At 39.7% G+C, this 26,214-nt stretch overlaps 1 protein-coding gene across 4 annotated transcripts in view; it reads right to left on the bottom strand.

Moving 5' to 3' along the window:
- Positions 1-1,195: 1,195 nt before the first annotated feature.
- The window catches only part of MIPOL1 (mirror-image polydactyly 1), a 192,331-nt gene continuing 167,312 nt past the window's right edge, over positions 1,196-26,214 (bottom strand). For all 4 annotated transcript variants that reach the window (XM_074585190.1, XM_074585188.1, XM_074585187.1 and 1 more), the window contains one exon: positions 1,196-8,019. In XM_074585190.1, the coding sequence (XP_074441291.1) occupies positions 7,953-8,019 (67 nt within the window). In that variant the 3' untranslated portion in view covers positions 1,196-7,952. The remainder of the gene's footprint in view (positions 8,020-26,214) is intronic.

Genomic DNA, 26,214 nt, shown 5'->3' with positions numbered 1-26,214 from the left:
CAAATGCCATAACTGATCACATACCGAATCTTTATCTATTTGTGCACCTCCCACTCTTGCTTAACTCTACCGGTAATGTTTAGTAACCATCACCTGTAATATTGATGTTCTCCATGGATTGGTAGAATGTTAGGGGTGAGAAGGAAAATTTTCCCTATATAAAGTGGAAGAAACAAAGCCGAAAATTTTATATGGCATGTTAAAGCACCAAATGGGATGATATTAGTGCTATGAGCATGTGTTGATGGAGACTTCCTGCTGTTTGTTATTCTATTTCTAGTCTAGTAATTCACAGAGGCCGCACCTGAGTTGAGTATGTTCTCTGAATAAGTTAATATCCAAGTGAAGAAATAAACTAATTTTTTGAAAAGCTGATTCTTACTTACAGACACTTGAAATCTTGCTTCTAAGCAAAATTTCAATGTCTAAGTTGATATTTATAATATCAGCTAGTTGATATGGATATCAACTTACACATCAGTAACCTCATTTCTCATAGACTGATTCTTGAAAACAGTTTACCTCTTTGATAACAAAACTTGTGAAATAGTGGCACTACATCAGTGGAAGTCAAATACTAATGAACAAAGTCCTGAGGCTTCAGACAATGAGAGTAGTACCAAGGTAGTTCTTAACTTTTGCATCGTAATATTTTGATTTTCTTTTTTCATTTTTGTAAGTCTGGCTCTGGAATTATTTCTGCTAATAGGTCATGAACAAATATACCATCGCTTCCATCCTTTGAATTCTTTAGTAAACCATTACATTTTTCAATTTTATATGAAATACAGTGTGCACAAGTGTGAGTATCAATCATCGTAAATTCATGTAATGTATTCTACAAGGTTTATCATAACCTTGCTTTAGCATGGCCACTGGGAAGTAGTTGTGACCAATTCTGTCTGGTATATCGCTGTTTTACCATATAACAATGGATCTTCTTCTATCACGTTCAGAAGCCATCCAAATAAAGATAAACTGTGACTGTGACACTGTTCGGACCTTTGGACCATGGTAGCCATGGAGAGAACATGTCAAACTCCTCCTGATGATGGCATCTCAGAAGGAGTGTGACCCTTAGCAGCCGGCCGCTGGCTGGGCAACACCCCAAAGCACGCGCACAACTGTAACGGTATGCTCCAGGACTTGTTGAACGGGTGTTCTTGCAGGCTTTAAACAAAATATGGTGGTTTCCATTTATACATTCTCAACTTTTTAAATTTCAGGGCAAGTTTCAGGTGAAAACTTGGGAGAAAATAAAAGGGTTTTTTTTTTTTTTTTAAATAAAAGGTTAGACTAGACGTTGCCCCTGCCCCCTCCCCCTCCTGCTTCTGCCAAGGGAAGGAAAAGAAAACCAACTCCAGGTGAAAGACAGCTTTTCCTTTTCCTTGAGCTATTCTATTTTATCAGTTCAGTACACCTTTTCAACCTGCTTTCTTTATTGCCTGGCCCTGCACTCACCATCAGGGTTAGTACTTACCGATGACAGTACATAGAGTGACTAAGAATAAAGCACTGCAGGATTTGGCCTCAATTCCTGTATTTGATTAATTTTACAACCAAGTCTTGGCTACCGACATGAAGCCCTAAATTCTGAAAACCCTTCTGGTGCTGTGTTTCGATTGCTTAGTTGAAGAGAGTTACCAGGTAAATGTTACCTTAAAATTGATTAAGTTAATGGCAATATTTTACAATTAACAAAAAAAAAAACCACCCCAAAACCACACAACCCCAGAGTCCAACTTCTTTTGCAAAGACTATTTTAATAAAGGGATTATAAAATACAAAAGAGAGAGAGACAGGTAACCCAAGATGCAATTTTGGAATGCAAACTTTTAGTTCAAATGTGCAAGCTTGAACTTAACAAATGTTTAAAATATTTGAGTTTTTCAAATGGTGCCAAAATAAACCATGTCTTTTCTAAAGACTACATATTTAGCCAGGCACTGGCAATGTAAATCTTTCAACCATTTCAAGTATTTGTTTAAAAGCCTCCCAGAACACGTGTGCTCCCAACAAAACTGAAGACTGAAATGTTTAGACCACTGAAGCTCAACAGCTGACTTATAATCAACCTAATATGAGAACACCACTTTGGTTTTTTGGACTTGTGAATACATTTTATTTACCAATGCATGAGAAGAACAAACAGAGAAAGTCCAGCTCTGCAGACCTGATGTGAAATGGCACAGCGATAAGGGTCAGTACGTGTAACGCTGCGATCATAGCAAGCACGGTATCAGAGAAACTGCCGGTCAGTGATTTCGTGTGCCTCACAACTTATTCTTGCATGGCAGGAGAATCTTAGGGGGTAAAAATTAAAAAGAAAAAAACCCAACAAACCTAACAGCTTTCATCTGGAATTATTCCAAATGAAGAAGATAAAGGCTCAGAGAAATCCTGACATTTAGATAGCAAGTTCATTTGTGTACGTGGATTAAAGATGTTACAAATCTTGATCACCTGATAAAAATATTTATAAAGCCGTTTAATTTGAAAATTAAGGTATCTTGTAAAACGTCCTGTGATTTGGAATAAAGAAAGAAATGCGCCTATGACAACATATTGACATTACTAAACTATTTCAATATGATGGCTTATTTGTAAAAGCAGTTTTAATATTCCCCTACATTAATGATTAACTAATGAATCTTACTTTCCTGTGAATATATTTAAAGAGGAATCAAACTGACTTCATCTACAGGATTCCACTAACAAGACTGAGCTGGCTCTGAACTTTTCAAATATCAGCAGTTTTCCCAACACTAGTACAGAAAACCCTGCTACCAATTTTGGGCTGTGGGCTGAATGAAAAACAGTACTAAATGACTAAAGGTCCACAGTTCTTTTCTGTTAAAGTTGATTTGTCACAATATTGTTAATTAGTGAGGGCTTAGGGAAGGCTTACTATGAATATAATTACAGTGCTGAAAAGCATTAATAACGCTCTTATCCCGAGCCAACATGATGCTATTTACATATTTTACCCTGGCATATACCAGAAATGGCTCCCAACGCGTAACGTGCTGCAGGATCATCAAGAGAGACACACAGAATCTCACAGGGGAAGGACGTTTCTGAGGATATCAGTGCTCTTCAAGACAGCAGGGACACTAATTTGACCAGTAATTACAACCGTCACCATAAGCATTGCCTGTGGTGAGCCACCTTTCATCATGAACTGCTGTTCCATCGGGAGGCAAATGAATTGCTACTCCCGGTACCTAATCTGATGCAATCTCATCCTCTCATAAATTAGGACAGAAGTGACAATTGCATTTGTCTGCTATATAGGGCAGGCTTCTTTTCACCTTCAGAGCTCTGCATGGACATCAATCAGTTCTCAATGAATAAATGATAAAAGCCAATTAACCCTTGTTATCGTTATTGCCTATTTCTACACGCCAGACCAGAATTCCTGCCCTCCTTACGCCGAAAGGCAAAACTCAGGCCGGGTTCAATGGGGCCAGACATTCACCCCAGGGCACTAAAGGCTGGGCCTGCCTTGCTGGACCTGTGGGGCTTTTGCTGTTCACTTCAGCTGGTGAGGAAGCGAAAGTGTTTTGACGTTAGCCAAGTAGATGCTTTTGCAAACTCCCCCGAGGAGCCTAGGCACCTCTTCAGGGGCTGCATACCTTTTCTGGCTGTCACTAAGGGATTTGCCAAAGACCACACACCAGGTTGTTAGCAAGGAAGAGCGAGAACCCAACCGTTTCCACATCTTCACCTCTCAGCACAGTAAATTTCCCAAGGTCCTTCTCAATGACGACAAACATTTCTAGCTGAATTTTAAAAATCAACACCTAATTTAATTGTGATTCAAAGTAATTTATGTACAGGATGATAATAACCCCTAACTAAAAAGTTCACTGAATTTCAGGCTATTTGGTACAAGACAGCACAGAGCCAAAAAATATTTTTTCACTTAGGTACAATGTGTCAAAAAGAAAATTGTGAAGAAAATTATCACCTAATTTTACCGAATGGAGTTATTACCCACAACCAGATGTATCTGACATTAAGCCTGCTAGACTGTTTTTGCCTGAGCAATCCTACCTTCCTAAACAAAGCCAGCTGACACAAAAGGATGGAGGTCAAACAGTTTTGCTGTATGAAGCCTGCACTCACAAGACTATTTGCTCAGAGGCGGAAAGATTTGGGGCAAGTTGAAGACTTCTCGATTCTCCTAGGGAGTAACTGAGCACATTCATGCGTGGAAAGCAAGCCCTGATTTAGTAAACTTGCATTTCCAAAGTAGCAAACAAGCTTCCTCATAAAAGCTGCCAAGGAGTAAGAGGGAAGATCTTTACATGGAAAAATAAGTAGTTAACAGTTAGATTAAAATAATGGGTAAGAATAAATATATCATTTTAACAGTGAAGGAAAGTTACCTTATTGTCCTACAGGCATCTTTGCCCAGAGCCCACGTTCAACTTAACCAAGAAATCACCTTGAAAAGGGAGTTAATTTGGAGATAGCGCTATTTCATATGTCCGTATTCAGTGTGGAGATACTGACGATACTATGTTACTGTGAGTAGTAAAGGTGAGCTGTGAAAAGAGATAGAATAGGAGCTCATGGTCATGCTAAAACAGCAGATGACATTCAGTACCCATAAATGCAACGTTAAGCATTCAGAGAACAGTTCTGTCCCCATACACCCTATGATAACCTTTGAACTGAATATTATAACTAAGGAATGAGATCTAGAGTTGTTAATGTTATTACAGAAATATTAATTCCAAGAAATCATCTGCCATAAAGCAAATCCAATGCTAAACATGGTTACAAGTAGCATAGAGAATAAAACAGACAACATTGTTATGACAACTGTTAAAGTCACAATTTGTCCGTATCTTGAATACCAGGCACAAATCTGGTTGTATCTCAGTAGAAACACTGCAGAACTGGAAAAGAAATAGATTAGCATGACAAGGCCAATTAAAAACACAAGACAGCTTCTCTACAAGAGACTAGGGATTTTCTCTGGAAAAGAGATGGTGGGGGAAGGATGCCAAATATGTAGAATCATGAGGGACCTGGAAACAATATGAAGAAGGAGAGGTTGTTCACCGTTTCTCTAATAGAAAAACTAGGTGATAGCAAATGAATAGAGCTGGCTCATAACAAAGAAATGGGAATGTTTCTTCACTCAATGCATCATTAACTGCATAAGTCCTTGTGACAGGAACAAGCAGATACTGAAAGTTTAAATGGATTCAAAAACAGGTCATGAAAAAATGCTGCTAAATACAAAGACACCATTGCTCAGAAAGCCCCTAAATAACAAATTACTGGGAGACCATTCGGGAGTAAGGTCACTTGTGTTGGCCGGACTTTATACCCTTTCCTAGGCATCTTCTACTGGTTATTGCCAAAGGCAGTCTTTGGACTAGTTAGACCTTTGGTCTAGCACAGTACAGTAGTCTTTACATTTTTATCTTTATTCCTTCTTTACCATTTCCTTAGAGCAGAAACGTTTCAACAGCACTGACAGCTCAGGAGACCTTGTCTTTGACTTAGTGCGCTAAAGCACAATGAGGGCAGTAGGAAAAAGAGCAGTTGAGTCTTTGTGCTGGTTTTGGCTGGGATAGAGTTAGTTTTCTTCATAGTGGCTAGTATGGGGCTATGTTTTGGATTTGTGCTGAAAACAGTGTTGATAATACAAGGATGTTTTCATTGATGCTGAGCAGTGCTTACGTAGCGTCAAGGCCTTTTCTGCTTCTCACACCACCCCACCAGCGAACAGGTTGGGGGTACACAAGAAGTTGGGGGGGGACACAGCCAAGACAGCTGACCCCAAATGACCAAAGGGATATTCCATACCATGTGACATCATGCTCAGCATATAAATCTGGGGGAAGATAAAGGAAGGGGGGAATGCTGGGAGTGATGGCGTTTGTCTTCCCAAGTAACTGTTACGTGTGATGGAGCCCTGCTTTCCTGGAAATGCCTGAACACCTGCCTGCAGATGGGAAGTAGTGAGTGAACTCCTCATTTTGGTTTGCTTGCGTGCGCAGATTTTGCTTTACCTATTAAACTGTCTTCATTTCATCCCATGAGTTTTCTCACTTTTACTCTTCCAATTCTCTCCCCCATCCCACTGGGTGTGAGCAAGCGGCTGTGCGGTGCTTCGTTGCTGGCTGGGGTTGAACCGCGACAGTCGCCCAAGTGCCAGACGGGCACAAGGGAGCTGGTGAAGGGGCTGGGAGTCAGGGGGTGACAGTCCTCTGCTCTGGAAGCATTAATCTTTCTTCCCACTGAATAAGTGTGGGGGAGAGATTCCAGACTCACTGGCTGTCTTAGAATTGACCAAAGGTCAAAAAGGAGCACTTCAGAAGTTTCTAGAAGTGACTTGGGTAAATTAGGCATGGAGGAATGCTAGTCATCTCCCTGCAAGGGAGTTTCAGTTTCGTCAACTGAAATCAGGAGGAGCTTAGGTCTGCAGATGAAGAAGGTTGAAATGGCATTGAAATGTGTCCCCCTACCCAAAATTAAAATTTGATTTTCTTCAGCTAGACTGCCCTATCATGACATCTGTACAAGCAAACATTAAGAGGGAAGACAGCATAACAGCATTAAACACAAAGCAGAGAAGGCAAGTGGAAGCCTTAGGGAGCTACGTCCACCCTCCCTGAGCTCGCTGGTCCTGGCAGTAGCTTAAAGCCCACTGTGCTCCTGAGATTCAATACGGAATTTGGGCTGTTTAGAGATTGCAGCTGCCTTCTTGAGCAGGTTTGTAAGAGTGCTGACCTGACTCTTCTGGTCACCTTTGGTCATGTGACAAAGACACAGAATACAGGGAGATGTTTGGGTCACAAACTTAACAAATACAATATACAGGTGTGACTCTCCTGTATCTGTAAGGTCCATAGTGTCTGTGTACCCCAAATTTTCCTCCTCAGCCCTCAATTTCTCCCCTCCATGTAGGAGTCCATCCTTCAGCCCAAGAGTTCAGTCCCGGGGCACTTCAGGAGTACACAAAGCAGAGGGTTGGCAGTCTGGCCTCTGGAGTACCTCTGGATGGTAATCCTGCTCTGCAGAACAATCAGAGGTCTAGAAGAAGCAGGCAAAAAGTCCTGTAAGAAAGGGGTGAGGGACCCACCTTACACTGAATAGGTGAATTTTGACTGTATAAGGTGGTTTCTGAATGTTTGAGAGATTTTCCCTCATAGGAAGCAACAGAGGAGAGACTAAAAGCAACACAGGAAGCCTTCCCCCCTGTCTGACATACTGTACAGTGTCACAAGGCTTTCATGTTGCAATTTATGAAGCTGTGCCTCCAGTGAAACCCAATGGTACATTTCTTTTTAACGTACGCTGAAAACGCCATGAACTAGCAGTAGCTATTCAACCATTGTATAAAGCTATACATATATCCTTCCCTTAGACGTAGCCACAGTCACTAGCTGCAATTCAATGGGCTATGAGTAAGGAGGAAAAAATCTCCAATATACTAGCCAGAGATATTTCTTGACTGTGAACCTACTTTATCAATTAATATATTTAACATACAAATACTGGACTGTTTGCAGTCTCACAAATGACACAAGGGATTTTAATTTTGAAACTGCCTTGCAGGATTTTGCACCTGAAGCCTGCAGTATTTGAACACATGATCAAGCTGTGCCTTGCAGCAGACTATAGTCTAGTAACGTCGAGAGGACAGACTGTTAAAATAAGCATCTACATCATTTTTCACAGTACACAGTGCCACAATGCATCTGCTTAAAAACAAATATATGTTTGCAGTGAAACATTTCAACAAATCAGAGAACTCAGCAGCAAAGTAGTTAAACATTTATGATTTGATTTTATCTCAGCTTGGAATGTCGCTGGAGTGTCCCACTTCTAACAACTGTTTGCTAAGTTAAGGCTTTAGTGTTTACACAGTGCTGAATGAAGCAGCCTGGTCACCAGATGTGAATGCTTCCTTAGACTAGAGCTTTCAATCAGATCACGGTCCTAATGGTCCCTGCTCCAACCTTCTTCCTCAGGACGTCCACCAGCCTTTCCAACCTGAGAGGGGGCAGGGGAGAGGGAGAGGAGAGAAAAAAAAAAAAAAGGAAGCTAACGTTAGGAATGTTCTGGCTGAAAGAGACAGTGTTTGCACTGAACCAAGCTGTCCTGGTGGTGGTCACGCTCAGAAACAAAGCACTACTGTAAAAGACAGACATTAAGGGAAAATGCAGACAACTTACGGAAAACTTTTTAACCTACAACGCAATCCATTTGCAGCCAGTGGTACATATCAACTCACTTTTCTTTTGTAGTATACGTAGTATTTGAGGTCCCCATAAGGCATTAACACAAAACCCCGTGCAGCAATCCCATGGCGCATTTACACTTTGGTGCAAGCCGCACATTCAATTCTTGCACTTTTTAAAATATGAGTGGTCCGTGGCTCTCGTTAAATGTAACACTTAGCTGCTGTTTCCCCTTAAAAAATACCCTGCCCGTTATCCAACAGATACTTTAATTGTCCAGTTTATAAATTTATGCCTAAAACCCCATGTGTTTTATCTCAAAAACTTTTTCAAAATACTCAACATGACAAGTTTCTGAGGATGTGGACGATGATATTTCGAAGATGGCCCGTATGATTATTGTGTCGACACAACTGCAGAAAAATTAACAGTCTAAATAAGTAGGACAGCGAGCCGCCTAATCCTCTCTTAGTTTTAAGGCACAGGCTATAAGCATGTCCAGCATCTTACTAGCTTAATTTGTTCTTTCCTTCTGTTAAAGTAGGCAGGCAGATACAAAGAGCTAAATTTGTTCAGGGTTTTCCATTTGCACACATTTATCTTCAGCACTCCAGTAACCACGAATTCAAGCTATTTCTTCAATATATCTGTATTTTATGGAATCCTTCAATGAAAGTTCTTCCACAAATAAACTAACTATATAAAAGCAGACAGTGTGTGTAGTAGAACACTTTTAGAACCATGTCCAGCATACTATACACACAACTTCCGTAATGGATAAAAGGAGTTGCAGGTTCAAATAGCTGTATTCACTGTTGCGAGTTGACCACTTTTTCTTATCTGGAAAGACAGGACTGGTTTTTTTTTTTAATATATTATACAATACGAGGAATGCAGATAGGAAATAAAAATAGCACAGCTTTATCAAAACTGCAAAATTCATTTTATCTCATGGATGCATTAGTAACTTCAGTGCAGGAAAACTAGTTAACACTTCTTGGATTTATTGTCACAAGTCATGACTAACACACATGGTACGTATTGAAACACTTTTGTTTTCCAGGAACCACCAAGCACCATGAAGCTACACCTTTCATTGTACTCACCAGGTGACTTAATTCCTGAAACAAGATTAAGAATTCACCACCCTAATGTAATTATCAGACACCAGGAAACGTATGTGGAAAGTTCAGCTGGTTCTTGCTGTTTCACAGGGACTCTAAAGGACTGAAAGCCCAGGTGAAAAACTACTGCTTCGCTACTCCTCTCCCTTCAGTTTTCCATGTATCGTTTTTCCTTTTTAATCAATTAGTGCATTTTTCCTGGTTTTGTAACAGGCATCTACTGCACTTCTTTGTCTTTATGGAGGCAGCACCCAGACAGTCAGTGCAGTCAGTCCCTGCAAGTATGAAGTCAGGGCTTTCACAAGTTATTTGCTCCTGAAAGTTTTCTCACAGTGGATAAATCAATGTTTTCTGGGTTCTAAGGGTTTTAACTAACTCAGTTACTGATAGGTCATATTTTCCTCAGCCTCCCTTGCTGAGAAGTTTCCCTGTCAGATCAGTCGCTAGTCCATGTGCAATTTCAGAAAGCAATGGCAGATCAGTCCTCACTTTTAATAGCATGTATGTTCTGAAGCACTGCAGCTTTCTCAGCCACTTTAACTATCACTGGAGGTCTCTTTCTCTCTCACAGTAGCACCCTCTTTAACGTGCTTCAGAGACATAAAGTGCAGGAGAAACATTTCAAATTGTCAGGACAAACAGAAGGTTGGGGCCACAAATTGTTTTCTGGGAGACAGCAGAAAAATAGCAAAATCTGAGATCATGGCTTATTTAAACCACTGTTCAGTTCAAAAGAAATACTGCATGGTTTATGCAAGTGGGGGAAAAATGACTCCAATAGCTGAGGTTTCGTTTGGGGAGACGTAGGTTGGAGGTCACTGCTTACACGCTGTCCTGCAATTGGGCTTAGATGTGCACCACTCTGTGACCAAGCAATGACACTGCACACCAGAGCAGACGAGTTAGCGAAGAGCTGCCCATGTTTGGAGAGAAATACCACTGGGATGAAAGTAGCTGTCTTCTGTTTAACCTTGAAACTGTCAGGCTTCATTGAAAATAATGAGGCTTAACAATCATGGCTTCTACTTTTCAAATGAATGATGACTGAAATCATCAAAATGAGGTATCCTGCACCAAACACAAACCGTGCAGGGCTTATTTGCCTTTTGTTTCAGTCATGTGTGGATTTGCAAATTTATTTACTCTTTATTAGAAGAAAGAAAAAAAAAAGCAGCAGGGGATTAAGAAACCATACCTTTGAAAGAGATTTAAACAATAATGTAAAAGAGAAACTGTAACAGCTATTTATAAGATAAAATAACAGAGGGCAAAATTCACCCCTACACAGACACAAGACCCAATATACCACTGAAATCCCACTTAAGCCTACAAAATAAAGCTATGGGCTGAATCAGTGGTTAATAACTCTTGATACAGGCCTCAGGGGGCTTTTCGGAACGATAATCCTGGACTCTTTGTTCACCAAGGGCCCAACTCTGCCATCCCGACTCACACTAAGCAACATTTTTCTTTGTGAGTAATAAAAGGCAGCTAACAAGGCCGTTTGTGTCAATGAGATGCTACCTGCAAGGGGTGCGAGTGGCAGAATCGCCCCTTGTCGATAAGGCTCTGTACCCAGCCCGGTGGGATGCTGCAGGCAGCTCCTTCCAGAGGTTAGGCATTTTAATCCATGGTAAACTGAAGGGATAGCCTTATACCTCAAGACCAAAGGTAATTTAAATATCTAAACAGACTCATGGGATGTGCTGGGAACTACCCTAAAATTCTCAATGTTTGCAGAGTTTTATTCAAAATATGGAAGACACTGACCTGAAGAAAGCAACTTTTATTACTTTGTGCAATCATAGAATCTTCATGGTTGGAAGGGACCTTTGAGATCATCAAGTCCAAACACACACACACACACAACCCCCCTACAGTCTCTGTCACTAGAGCATGCCCTGAAATCATGATGCATCTGCCACTATAATCTCAACATATTTTACTTAACTGAAAGCAATACTGACTATGTTTGACCGCATACTAGGACACAGATTTAACAAATGACATTCATCTTTTTGCTTGTGAAGGAAACAGTCCTCATAGCATAAATTAAATGCACAATATGACACTATCTTCTCCTGAGATGTAAGGCAGACAGTCACTGAATTTGCGTTTCGTGAAGCAACGAAACAAGTCATTCAAGAAGAAAGTATTTCAGCTGGTGCTTTAGGTCAGACAGAAAGATACAGTGGGCAACTCAGCTGCAGGGCTGAAGGTCCAAATGTGCAAGGACAGACAGACATGTTTAGGAATGTTCAACAAAACCTCTTAAGGTCTCGTTCCTCATTCTTACACACTCCAATTTCTTGCTCAGAGATTTTGGAAAATCCCAGTAGGTGACCCTCGCTATTTCTTGATATTTAAACAATTCTAGAAAATTTGTCCCTTAGCAAATAAATTCTCTGAGCAAATGCTGCTTCAGCATTCTCCACACAATTACTGTATGTGTGCATGCAAAATAAGTAAAAATGGAATATAAAATACAGAAATAAACTACATATTCAGGTGGATAGGTGCAACTTTGGTCTTATTTATACTCACTTGCACATGCCCAAAGTCAAAAAAGTCCTGTGTTTTTTGGGATAGATATAATTCGAATCCATGAAAAGCACAAAGATGAGAACTAGAAATATTCTTTATTTACACTACCTACTTTTTGAATACTCATCTCAGTGCTTCCATGAAATGGAAACATAAAAAAAACCCCACAAATTAGGAAAGGGACATCGGGTCCATCGTTATTTTTAAGCTAGCAAGAGACACACTATTGTGAAGAGTCTTGAATTGCAGTGGCTTAATTCTTCCTCAATACAAAATTGGAATTAATCAGGTGAATCTGTATTTTGATACAGAAGTAAAAATATTTCCTGGAGGGGCTTGCTGCTATGATATTACCAGTTCGAATATGTACTTTTAAAAAGTGTTGCTAAGCTTAAGAAGGTCCCCAACTTCAGAGGAATGCTACCTAAACAAGAACATTGCTCTGTGTGTCTTCCCCAAGACAAATTCTCAACCATTCTCAACTCCTCTTCCAGTTATTCCGAATTGTGTTCTCTTAACAGGTATGCATACATCTGACAAAATGCCTGTATGGAGTGTATGTTGTTATTTGGAGTGTTCTTATGTACTTCCTGAACTGTCTGACAATCTGCTTTGATTTTTAGCCTTACAGAGCTTTGCTCCCTTGAGTATATATCAGTCTCTATCGTAAAGCAGACTTAAAATCCTTACTGACAGAGACGTTTGTTCCACGAGCCCAGAAGCCGAACGTATAGTTGCAAAAATGTTGCGTTCTCATCTCTAGTGCCGACTCTTAAACGCGCATTTTTGGCTTGCTCTCCTCTTCCGCTTATTCTGCTGAAGAAGTCTAGCTCTAAACTGTAGCTTGGGATCAAAAAAATCTGCAACTGCATAAGGATCAGTACGTTCTCCCACACTGCTACATCTCTGGCCAAAGGAACTCACTCCGCAGGACAGCAGTGGCCTTTATCCACAAGTTCTGAATATGGCAGAATTATACAGTCACAGAGTGATCTTCCAGGGCATCATGCCCCAGAAATAGCCAATATGGATACCCAACTGAAAGAAAAGGGCATCCTTCAAGTAGCCTATGTCCTAATCTGCAGAGCTATATATAGACTAGCCGAAAACAATAGCTTCTACCTGCAGATGGAGGAGTTAAGCGATAAAAACAAAACCCTGTTGGATTTTGAAATGCTATATAAAGGCTTATAAACCTAAACTATAACCCTTGGTTATCTTTCCAGTAGATAAGATTAGGTTTAGACTATGAAGATGGCCTTACTTGCATGATTTCTGGCTTCTTGTGGAATGTGTTTTGCTAACACTAATTCCCTTTAGAAACCAAGCATTTGAAAATATATTAGGTAAATAAAATGCATTGGACAAGAGCATTACAGGTAGTTTAGCAGTAGAGCTCAGTGAATAACTGCCTGTTTGGTGAGTGGTCATACAAACAAATTCACTTAATTTCACCTCAGAATAAAAAAAATTACTTTCCTTTCCTTTTCTTCTCCTTTCCTTCAGTCCTCCTCTTGGATATATTTAATCGAATCCTTAATGGAATACTTCTTTTCAGGCACTTTCCGTAAAAGTCAAGGAAACAAATGACACCGAGAAGAGAGGATGCTGTGGTACCAGTCTCACCGGGAAACCAGTCATTTGGGTAGGACCATTTCCTCAAGAGGCTGGAGGAAACTGGTTCAGCTCTATTATCTGTATGGCGGAACTGGACTCCAGCTGTTTCCCTCTCAAGGGAGCAGCACTGCGCTAACACCGGGTGCTGTGGTGGCTTGTTCGCAGTTTCAAGTGTTGAGGCTGCTCCAATTGAATAAAACGCTTAAATATTCACTGGATCAAAGCCTGGAATGTAAGGGTATGACCTCGCAGCGAGTGGCCTATCTACCACGCTACAGAGGCATCGCCCTCTTACCTCTGGGTGGCTCAGTGAATCTTTAATGATTCTTATTCTTCAATTCAGGTATTACTTTTGCCACCTCAGAAGCCTGCCTTTTGAACAATAATAATTTTTGACCGACTCACTAAAAAACGTTGCTGGTTGCATTTAACCGTCACACACCAGTCTGTAACAATTCCTTCACAACTCATCACAGTGGTAAAGGCTACACGTGGTTCAGACGCACCGGGCTGCCTCTCTCTACTTAACAAAGTTCCCTCTGCATCTTTTGGCTGGGAGACTGGGCGTCTTTCTAAACGACACGCTGGAGTTCAGCAGTGGTTTTGAACCTGATGCAGGAATTATCGAGTAAAATCCAGTGGCCTGTGTTAGACAGGTGGCTGGACTGACCAGTATTAATGGTCCTTTCTGGTCTTAAAACACAAGTCTTAGAGACTGATTTAGCAGCATCAGCGAGCTCTAAACCGTGGTAGACCACAGTGTTGAATCTAATCACCCCAGGCACCGCCGCCAATTCCTGCCTGCCCAACACTGTTTGTAATGTCACTCCAAAAAGTATGTTCCATTAAACTTACAGGCCTTAAATTTGGCAGGGCAAACCATTCTGCCTCTGAAAAGCACTGTCACAAAACAAGCATTCCTATTAAATCCCTTTCAGCGTCTTCTCAACCCAAAAGAGTAATTCTGTATATGATTAAACTTAGAAGTAAATACAGCCAGTTGGGCTCCTGACAGCAGACATATTTCAAAATAAACCTGGCTTACACAGGCCTTGGCTAAAATATTAAGCCTTTATCTGTGGTCCACAATAACTAATCTTGTCAAATTGTTTGCTCTCTACCTTCTGTTTGGAAGATTATGAGCTAGCTCACCATTACTATTCACCTTGTGCCATCATGACCAGCAGGAAAAGTGAGTGGTAAACACAGTTGGTCTATTTTGACAGCATTTCACCCTACTTTGCATTGATGTAGATTGCTACACAGTACAGGATAACACAGAATCAGGACTTTGCATCTACGGTGGATTTAATGCCACCTTGTGAAAGGTATTGCTCCTTTGCTTTCAAATGCTTTCTCAGGACAGCATATACTGATTGCCTAAAATAAACAAGTTTATGAGAAAGGAAAATAAACCCTGTAACTACTATGCTAAACCTCATCTGTGTTTCAGTAAATTGAGATCTGCAACATGCTTATCAATTAGACCAGACAGAGACTCACGATTGGATGGACCATTCATACCTGAGCACATGACTGATATAAGCAAGTTAAAAATTTAACAATAATTGAAATAGAGGATATATTGGCACATGATGGCCAAATGATACCGATCAGATTATTTAATCAGATCACAGAATTTCACCTCATTACTCCAGCTTGAGTCTAACAGTTTATATGCAAATTTTATGCCAGAAAACCCTTTCATATACCTCATTCCATAAGCTTGGATTACTTTTAGCACCGACAGTTTCTGCTTCCACCCATTTGGGGTCACAGGTGGTCTCTTTTGCAGGAGAAATCTTGACATCAAAGCCTACTCCTTACAGTGAAAGCATTTCCAGAAACTTTGTGCCATTATGAATAGGCAAGGGTCAATTTTCTTGCCAAATACTTCCTGGAAGTCTCTGTCATCTGTTTAGGAAAAGCTAGCAGATTTACATTACGCTAATATATCTTCCCTCTAGAAAGTATTTTGTCACAGTACTTATTCATTCTGAAGAGGGGAAAAACATTAATTCCTACCGACTCCCAGTGAACACTAATCCTGCCCATTGGTGAAGATGTTGGGTATCCTTAGAGTACCATGAATCACAGGCAACCTTACTCTGTCTCTGAACTGTTTCCCATCTTCTTGAGAGCAATACTACCTCAGAAAAGCAATTATTCTTTGCTTTGAATGCTTACAACATGGATGGATGCTCAGAACTTTTATGTAAAGTGTTCAAAAGGCAGACATCAGCTCTATTTTGCATTATGTGTATTTTGCATGCGGCAAAACAGTGTGCAGAGAAGTGAAATGACTTGTTGAAGCTCAACCAATCAAGAAAACTGAAAAGATCCACAGACTTTTTTTCCTGTTTAATTTTATGTATAAATAGTCTTGAGCTGAAATGGGTTCCTCATGTGCACAAAACCGAAAAAGTATAGGCATAAATACATGCAGAATTAGAGCCTAAAATTGTTGGATACAGAGCCCACCTCTCTCAGCTTCTCAATCCGTGCTCTGGACCATGTCAACTAGTAACAACTAGCCAGTTCTCTTATTCTATATCCAGCTGAGATGTGTTTCAGGAGATGGAAGAAGGACCTACTTTTTAGAGGATTTTGTTTTGTTTTAAATCCCTCTTCAGGAATATTTAAAAGCAATGTCAAAAATCGATTATCTAAAACAAATAGTATTTCAAACCTGCCCAAAACAAACAGATGGGATTCCTTATGAAATGCAGGACCAGCAGACTGATACATATTTACGGATCTGTACAGCATGGGGTTACTAAGAGACTCTAAACTTTAAAAGTATCAGTCTGAAACCACCACATTACACCTTTCTGCATGTTTCAAACAAGCCTTCCTTGTAAGGCCAGGTCTGAACCTCTCAGCTGCCTATTCCAAGCCAGTTCCACCCCTTTTGGGCATGTTCTGGTCAAGTCATGTTTACAATGAGTTTGTAAAATTGCAAATACTGAGGTACTACTCCGGCTGTTTCCCAAGTACATCCCATCAAAGCACAACTTTGGCAGACTCCTCTTGATATCGTAAACAATAAAGACAACATGAGCTTTTTTCTTGATTCCACAAATATTTTACAAAACCCGATGCAGACTTGCTGGCTCTAGACAGCTCCCACCCTTGTGACCAAGAGTAATCTGGAGCTTGTGGAGAGAAATTCCTTCCTATAAACCATTATCAAATCCCTCCACTTTATGTTAAAACCAATGATTTTTACATAGGTTTGATATATTTCCATAGATTTGCCTTCCTGGCATAACTGATGGGATATCGCCCAAGCTGGAATTTCTTCTATGATATCACTGAGAGATCAAGTAACAATGGAAATGGGTTTGGATGTAAGAGGAAAGCATTTAATTAAGCTCCCACTTGTGGTAAGTCCTTTGTAACATGCTCAGACTGGTAGGTGAACTCCTCACCCTTCCAGTGTGATCCAGTGGTGCCCACCCTGGTTTCAGGGTAACTCACACTTAGTCATAATCCTGAAAAGTATTTCTATAAAAAATAAGAGCAGTCTTCCCTTAGTAGTGGACTAACAAAAAATCCACGAGTGAAACACCCTCTCCTCCTCTTAATGTTCACAATATATTATAGGTAGATGTTATCAACATGAATCTTGTCTATTACGGTGATGTTTTTACGGTGATGGTGATCCCCCATGCAGGGATAAAACCAGCAAAGATGCCTAACCGCTCATTTACACACAAAAAATGGGCTTTAAAAATACATTCTGAGACTTAGCATCACAGAGCAAAGTGTCTTCTACACATGTGTAGTGCTCCTTAAAATACTTCATAGGCTTTTTCCTGTTATCAGCCATTCAAGGCCATTAAGGTAAAAACAAGCCTTCCCACTTCTAAGCTTCAGTAACCTTTCTCCAGTAGTCGTCAGACAGACTGTCTCCAACTGTCTTCTGCACCATTCTAGCAAGATAATTCACATTAGATTTTTTTCACTGGCCCCATGGGCTTATTTTGCTCCATGTTCCTTCCATCCGACTGGGAATGAGCTTCTCCTCCTGCTCCTGGGAGGTGAGTGAATTCCTGAGCAAGGCTGACACAGGAGGGAAGCAGTGGACCTTCAGCTCATTTTGAGGACAGCTTTAATTCTTCTGAACTAGTGAGCTTGCAGGCTCAGGCCGTGGCGGCAATTCTGCCTGGTGGTGACATCAATGGGACTGATTGTAGGAGAAAAAACATTTAATCCCTGCTGAAGAAAGCATAAAAATTTGGCTTTACATCAGATTCACAAAACTGTCCAAAAGCATAGAGTAAAATATTTTCTCAGTATTTAAAATCAGAAATCTGTGAAACGTCTTTTGTGTTGAGTTCATCAGTTCGGATATCCCTTTTATCAGATGTAGATGTTCACCTGTTATATCCATCAAAGAATTCATATGATTACCTTATCAAATAAAAAATTGAGGTAATAGAGATGGATATGAGGTACAGAATAAAGTGCTAAATATAGTAATCTTATTATACACCTCTCCAATACCTGCAATGTCTTCCACTCAAAGGCTGAATTCTGATACTTTGTATGGGTAAAAATTCCATACTCTGTAGCTGAGGTGATAAAATTTGTTCCTAAAGATTTAGCCTTCCAAAAACTCAGTGTTTAGATATATATCCTTACACCCACGTCACATACAGCAAAAATGTAGAATGGGAAAGCCAAGCAACTTGCCAATAAAATAGTGGCAATGATGGGGTTAAAGCTGTTGTTAGCTCTCTTACATACAAACACAATTGATCTTTCCTTTCTACAAAATATTGTTAAAAAAAATTAAAAGACTTATGGAAAAATCTAGCTATTAATTAATGACTCAGTATTACATTAGAATAATGAACTGTAATTTTTTCCTTGGAGAACTAGCCTCTGCTTCAGTAAAGGTACACTTAATTTTAATGGAAAAATTTAAATGATTTCAAGTTTGCTTAAAATTAAATACCTTGTTGACCTAGTCAGTTGTTTCTATTTGTTGCTGTAAAGAACTGATCCAGCAATTCTCTAAAAGATACGTAATTCAGGATCTTCAGAAAGTCTGGGTTTTTTTGTTGAGCTTCTGCACACACATTTACAGTATTCAATCTTTTGCATATGTTAAGAAACAGTATGAGTATTAACAGAAAGAACCGCAAATTTATTTTTATTCCTTCAGCCAAGCCACAAATAAATGACTCTTGCAAACAAACCAAATACTATTTAGTAACGGCAATGTAAATGCCATGGACTTATTTTATTTGGATATAAAATATTAAAGTAAATGATTATTTGCTGTGACACTCATTTTATTGTCTTGGAAAAAAAAGCAAGTCTGAGAAAAAGTTTTCTTGCTGTTATCCAAGGAGCACTCAATCTGCTTTTCAAAGTTATTTAATAATTTGTCATAGAATGGTTAACTATAAGCTTACAAATACTGTGTCAGCATGCTTCTTCCTATTGGGCAAACAACTTCAAAATCTAATTTGTTTGTGTTATTGGTCTTACTAAATATTAGTCTTTGCAAGTCTGGTTTGCACCATTGATGTTAACTACGCCAACATTCTGATTATGTTCTGAAGTATTCCACAACAAGCTGATATTATACAATACAAGCCCAAGAGCTAGCTGATCCAGTTTACTGAGTATACTTAGTGTATTTTGCTACTGATAAATCAATAAAACCATGTTGTAATCTACAAACTTCCATCTCTGTGAAGCGGCTATAAGCAAACTGTAAATGAACACACGGGTCAAAAACTGGGATGCTGTGATTATGTTGACTCTGAAAACATTTGACTCTCATAGAATACATTTCAGTGTTTGAGAGAATGAAGTTTCAGCACTGCTTATATTTTTGTAAAAGGCTGAGATGATAAATATTCAAATGATGATAAATATTTGTGTTTATATTGTAACTACCCATACTTTAAGAAAACAATATCTGCGCTGCAATCCACAATTTGCAGAGGTTAAGTAAATGTAAACCATAGCTACACAAAGAAAATAAATACTTGTCTTAGACTGTATGCTCAGTTTTGCATTCTTCATCCATGTGAAACTCCCTGCAGCCAATGGATATCTCGGGTGTGCGAGGAATGCAGGAAAGGCTTATCTGTCATTCCCTTTGGTTGGGATTTTTTGTCTTCATTCTGTTAAGTACGCCACTGAACATAATCCTGGCATCAATCATAAACTGTCAGATGCTAAAGGCCTCACTGTAATTTATCACACCCAAAATATCCATGAGAACGATATCCCATAATCTGCTCTGGCAATATCACACATCGTAACCGTATGAGACTTGTGGTACTGATACCACAAACTGCTGTATTAAGGGCCATCTTCAAATGAGAACGAGACGTCAAAAGACATTATGAATCATTCGTACTACAAAGGGTGTCAGCTGCAGTAATTCTGAACATCACCAAATCTGTCTTTCAGGACTCTGGTATAGAGAACAGGATCTGCAGCTCCACGTGCGCTCTGCACTGGTGCGCTTCTCCTCCAGACTGCACAGAGAGCATAGCAGCACTTGGGATGGGATTTGCAACAACTAGTTTAAGGAGAAGGATGCTTCTAAACTAGCCAAATAGGGGGGTTTGGTTTTGGTGGTTTGTTTTTTTTTAAAGCTTCAGGCCCTCAGTTTATGTGTCTTGCTCCAGGCTGTCCAGAGGTCCTCAAGCCGCCCTTCTCTGAAACTAACCTGAGGCCACTTGTTTCTTTTAAGGTGACAAAGCTAAAAGCAGTGCTACCACTCCTCCTTTTTAAAACAAGTATAAAAGATTATACTGGCTACCAGCTAGAGCCCTCAGCCAAACTAGGGAAAACTTCGTTTTAATCCACATCTGCCACTTCTCAGGAGAGCTGTACACGCCAGAGCTGAAGAGTCTTCTCTACTTCTCGTTCTGAAGCTATGAATTTCTACAGAAGAAACATCTGAAATGTTATTAGACCTGAAGATGTGATTCTGTGGGTGGTGATTGAGGATGCTCACCTGGAAAATAGGAGATGGGTGTTCTGGTACTGTCTCTGTATTTATGTTCAACAGGCATCGGATAAAACTGAGAAAAAGCCCTAAAGGGAAGTGTCAGAACCAGGTCCTGCTTCTCAGAGGTGAGTAGCCCACTCACTGTTCTCTGATCCAAGAAGCCTGTATTATTTTCTGCTATGTGGTACTACTTCAAGGTAAGGAACAGAGAGCATCCAGACCAAACTTGCATGGCTAAAACATCTGCCTGAGATACAGTAGATCTGAACCAGGATCTCCTCAAATGGAGGAGGAAACGCATTTCCATTCTGTACACCCCAAAGGAGTAATCCTGCTCCCAAAAAAACACTTAGAAAACTGGGGCAGGGGGGACACAGATGTCAAGGAAGCTTTCGAAAGAAAACATCTGAGGTCACACTGCTTTGTGTGGATCTCAGTGCAACCAGTGTGCATCACTCTGGTTCCGCACGTACTTCTCCATTTGGGTCTCCAAGGAACGCAGGCAGAAAAGACAAAAAGTCAATTGTTTTGTATTTTTTTCAGTCAGAAGTTTTCTGCTTATGCTAACCCAAGTCCTCTCTTCTTTGGGCCGGGAAGTTATCAGTAGTAGTGGTACTAAGTTATCAGGCACCCCCTCCATCACAGCCTGCAAATTTTACCTGGAATGTAACATGGAGTAAGTGAAGTGGACATTGGTAAGTGAAGTGTCATCCAATAAAGATAATAGAATCCAACGCAGAAAATACGTTTCATTACAGCTTTGCATGAATAATAAAGTAGCTTTACCAAGGGAAACAAGATCTGCCTAGTGATACAGAAACATGGCATACCTACAACAGCCCAGAGAAGATGCCGTCAGTGACTGAGTTTGTTCAGCTCACCTTAGATTTGGATACTAGTTCAGTATTTTATTTCCTCCAGACCCAGAAAACTGATTTCACGCTGTATGTTGAATTTCTCTGAGGCTGCACATAACCTCACTGGCCCACTCAATTCTTTTATTACAACAAACAGGTATTTCTACAAGACTTTTTAATTCGTCATTTCACTATGCATATTATTGCAGTCTGAGGGGAATTTTTCTGAGAGGAGTCACTGGCATGAGCACAGAATTCCAAGTATTTAAATAAATTCTGACCCTACTATGTACTGCTTTCAGTTAGATCACACATGACTTTCTTCACACATTTCAATTAGTCTTAATTCCTCACTAAATTCCTAGAGCAGTCTACTTCCAAGCCTATTACCCCTAAATCCAATAAATTCACACTGCCTGTTATTGCTACCCTAGTTAATGGTAATATTTTAATATATGATATGATGTGATTGTTACTGGATTTTGTGTTTTAGACTTTCTTATGTTCCTCTTCATGTCTTGCATGCCAAAGAAACTTTGCATCAGCTCTGCTGCACTCTGCAGAATTCTTCAGGGTATGTGGTGGTTTTGCGTGTCTGGGAATCTTCCATCTGGCTAGTGTGGGTTTCCTAAACACCATAAAACCCCGCCTGTGGAGATTGTGTATCTCTTATGGGCCCCATGGAGCTTATAATCTGCTTTTAATCATTGCACCAGGCAGCCAACACATCAGTCCTCATCAAGCAGTTTTTTCCATGTTGAATCTCTTTTAATAACTTTTGATCCAGTTCTGAACATCCAGAACCATTGCTGATTTTCATTGGTATTTCATTGGTGACTGCTACAACAGTTGTCTTCCTTGGACCCCCATTTCCTTCCACACAAACTCTCATAACCATTGACTTCTGTGGCTTGCTAGAGCAAGTAAAAGATTCTTAGCACTTTGCCCTCACTCGCTCACCTTTTGAATGTACCCATCAGCATCTGTTTCTAAGTAAACTACAGGTCACATCCTTAACTGGGACAAATGAATGAAACTCAGTGCGACAGAGCTAAGCCAATTTGCTGTAACTAAGAAACTAGCTCTATATCTACATTCTTCAACAACTCACCAGAACTCACTTTACATTTCAAAATGCCAGCACCAATTAAATTATTCCCTATATGATATTAAAAGATTACCAACTACTCAGTCCCAGCAGAACTTCACAGCAGCAGGCAGCACAGTGGTTTTCATTTAAGGCAAAACCACTTTTGACATTTGCTAAATTATTTACTGACACAAATCAGTGAAACTATTAATATCTATGAAGCTGTACTCCTAGATTCCAGTAGTTAACATGTGGATCTGACATCCATCAGAATACAGTTTTGTAAGCAAAAAAAAAAAAGCGGTCTAGTTTTAGTAGGGAAGTCTGAACATCTAAATGTAACATCTTAATAAAGTAAGACATTAAATCCTATTTATTGTTTTGAAATATGAAAATTAAAGAAGCGTATCTGTAAAATTTTAAATAAAGCCAGTCGAATTATCTGGCATTTTGGTCGTTCCTCCAAAACAAATAGCTTTAAGTCCCAGTGAATGTAAAACTTGTTTCTTTTGTGCAGTGCTTCTGCCTGCAATTTCTAATTAACCAGCTCCATTCTTATCTACAAGGAGTGACTGAAGGCATACAAGCTACAATGTATACTTCAACTAAACATATGTAGGTATGATTTTAAAAGGGAGGTAACTAGTTAACAACATTAGCATGCTGCAAAGAGGCTCAATTAGTATAATAATTCAGAAATCTTGCTTTTAGCCTGTTCCCTGCGTAGCTGTGCTGTACTGAATACAATCTGCACACTAAAGATATCATGTTTGCAGTTAAAAATCTCCAGAGACTTTAGACCCATACATAAAGATACTTATTTCAGTCTTTTCTGAGACACTGACCTGTATCCTCATTTAAAAATGAACACCACATCTTTATGTTATTAAATCTTTGTTTTGATCTATTAGTATTCACCAAAGTGCCATTTTATACAACCCCGCACTGAATAGGCAAGGCTGGAGGTAACCATCTGCAGCTTTAGAGCCTGCGTTTGAATTGATGAAAAGAGCTTTGTGTTTTCATTGCCAAGTTTGATTCTTCCAGTCATTAGACATTCCCCTCAGATCGCATCAATGAAGCGGACTCTCTTACACCCATGTGTTAAATTCTCTTCTCCTCATGGTTTCCTTTGCCAGCTATACTCCAGAAAGACTACTGGGTCTTAGCCACATTCTTCTCACAGCTGTGTTAAAAAAGAGCATCAGAGCGTCTTCCCAAAATCCATATGTGTATCTGGTCAGTCCCCTGTCGGAGGGTCACCTCACATTGTGGTGTGATTATTCAAATATTCATTCTTGTTCTTGAACTGCACTGCTCGGATCATTCTGGGAAAGATTAGACCCTCCAGCCAGCACTGGAGAACGTCTTGGATGTTGATGTGAAGCACACACAGCTCCCGCACTCGGAAGGCAGATTAGATTTACTGGCAGAAGAGGGGGACTAACCACTTAATAAATCCTTGCTCCTCATTTCTTTACATTTTTGTACTCTTTTGAACCATGCTGAATGCTGGTGAGAACTGTTTGGTTTTGTTGTGTCATCGATGGACTTATTTACCAGCATCAGCTAAGGAACAAAACTAAGTGAACAACTGTGAAAGCAGAGAAAGTATGTTCAGAAATGCTGGAGGGAAATCCAGGATTACTAAAAAAAAGGGTGTATTCCAGTAACAATGAAAGTTAGGCGGCCAAAAAATCACGCCTTAAGATGTAAAGCAAATGCTACTACAGGTAATGTTTATTTTATGAGAGATAGTAATTTCCTTTGATAAATCTGTCTGCTTATTAAGAAGATTGCTTAGTTTTCTTTTGTATTCAATACACTGAAGTATTTTATGCAAATCTGTAACTCTTCTGACATCCTCCTTAAAAGAAAAAAAAAATCAAAAGAAAAGGTGTCTTAATAAACAGTTAAGGAAAAATGAAGTTAAGAATTTCTCTTTTACATCACTTACATACTTGCTTTATTCATTGTAAGAACTACCTCAATAAAGTGCCCAAGCAGCATATTTCTCACCATTTATGCTTATTTTCATACCTGTACAGTTTAGCATTGCACCATTACTTTGTGGATTTGTGTTTAGTTTTAGAGGATTACATAGAAATTCTACGTGGGCACCCTCCGCTGCCACCTCACGCAGCTACGTGAGCGTGCAAGTGTGACTGTGCCCACACGCAGAGAGCGACACTTTACTGAGCTAGACTCTTTAAATTCTGAGGAAAAAATAGAAGCCCCCAGTAGACAAATTGCATTAAAATTCACTCCAGCTGCAAAGGCCTTGCAGAAAAATAGAACTTTTTCTGGAAAAAGAAACCACATCAAAAGAGGCCTCAACCTTTACTGATAATTGGCTAATATTGATTTGGTATTACATTATAACCTCCTCTGATCTCACTGACATCAGTAGCCACTCCTCAATCCCAGCGGTTCCAGCAGGAAGGACAGTTTTCAAATGTCTTGCTTCCTCTGCTGGCAGAGGCATTAATTAATTCACAGGCTTTTCCAGCCACCTTCTCCAGGTCAGCCCCATTTCCCTGTTGGGGCTGCACCAGCTGGCTCCTGGCTTCTCCGGCAGGAATGACTTGCAGGGGGCCTGTGGCGCTGAGCCAACACTCCCGGTGAATTCTGCACCGCTCTCCTAATTCTTTGTTTGTAGCCACGAAATTAGAAACATTAATTAAGTATAGAAAATTATGGTGATAGCCATTCTGCAGAGTATAGGTTAAAAATATTAAGTATTGTGCAGGTCATCATAATTTCCTGTAGAATAAATATGTACTGTGTTACATATGTGCATGCATGATTTTATTTACATACACCACACCATTAAAATGTGTATTTGCTTTATAAACTAGAACAGTGCTCTCTTAAAAGTCCAATGTGTATGTTGTTAATGTTTCAAAATCAAAATTCAAAGAAATGCTGCTAAATCTGTGCGGTCACTCTCTGAGCACCAACAGCTTCTGTTTCACACCACCACCCCTGCTGGGATGGTGACCCCAAATCATCTTCACAGGCAAGAGCACACAGTCGCAATTTATATCTCACGCTGCAGTGAGCCCACATGAGATTTCACCCTACTTCAGTATAAACAAAATTTTACTATATCCAAGTTGTCTATAAGCAGATTCCAATATATCCCCCTTCTGGTTCACAGCTGCTGTTTCATGTGGGATCGGATCCAGAAATTTTTTAGATGCTTTGTGTCCTGACGGAAAACACAGGACCGCTATTCTGACTTGGATCTCACATTTAGAAAGCAACAATTGCAGGTGGGTACACAAGTGGCCGACATGATGGCAGTGCCGTGGAGAAATTACATCTCTATTTCAAGCTCTGTATACGATGCTGAATGCAAACACCGAAGTTTTTAACAACACGAAAAAATTCTTTAGTGTTGTCAGAGAACGGATTAGCAAAGGCATAGTGAACACCAGTAAATTACGTGGTACGAAGATACGAAGTACACCCTTTTTCAAAAATTATTTTAATTATTCTAATCATATTATTGCTTAATGAAGCTTATAATTATTTTCTGATTTTTAACTGTTGCTACATTATTCAGCTATTTTACTGAATAATATTGAGAAACTACTTTATGTAGCTGCTAAAAATACTTACCACATATGTCAGAATTCAAATTTACTTGAGCATTTAGAAGAAGTTAGCAAAACAGATGTTTTGGAACCCTATTTAGGCTATGAATCACAGTGCCACATTTTAAATTACAATAAGCATCCTCTTAAAACAGCATTAATAATTAATACTACTGTAATTAATACCAAGA

The sequence above is a fragment of the Larus michahellis genome, chromosome 4 (genome assembly GCF_964199755.1).
Source record: "Larus michahellis chromosome 4, bLarMic1.1, whole genome shotgun sequence".
Taxonomy (NCBI): Eukaryota; Metazoa; Chordata; class Aves; order Charadriiformes; family Laridae; genus Larus; species Larus michahellis.
Note: the sequence above shows the minus strand (reverse complement) of the source record. Positions and strands in the feature narration are given on the sequence as shown.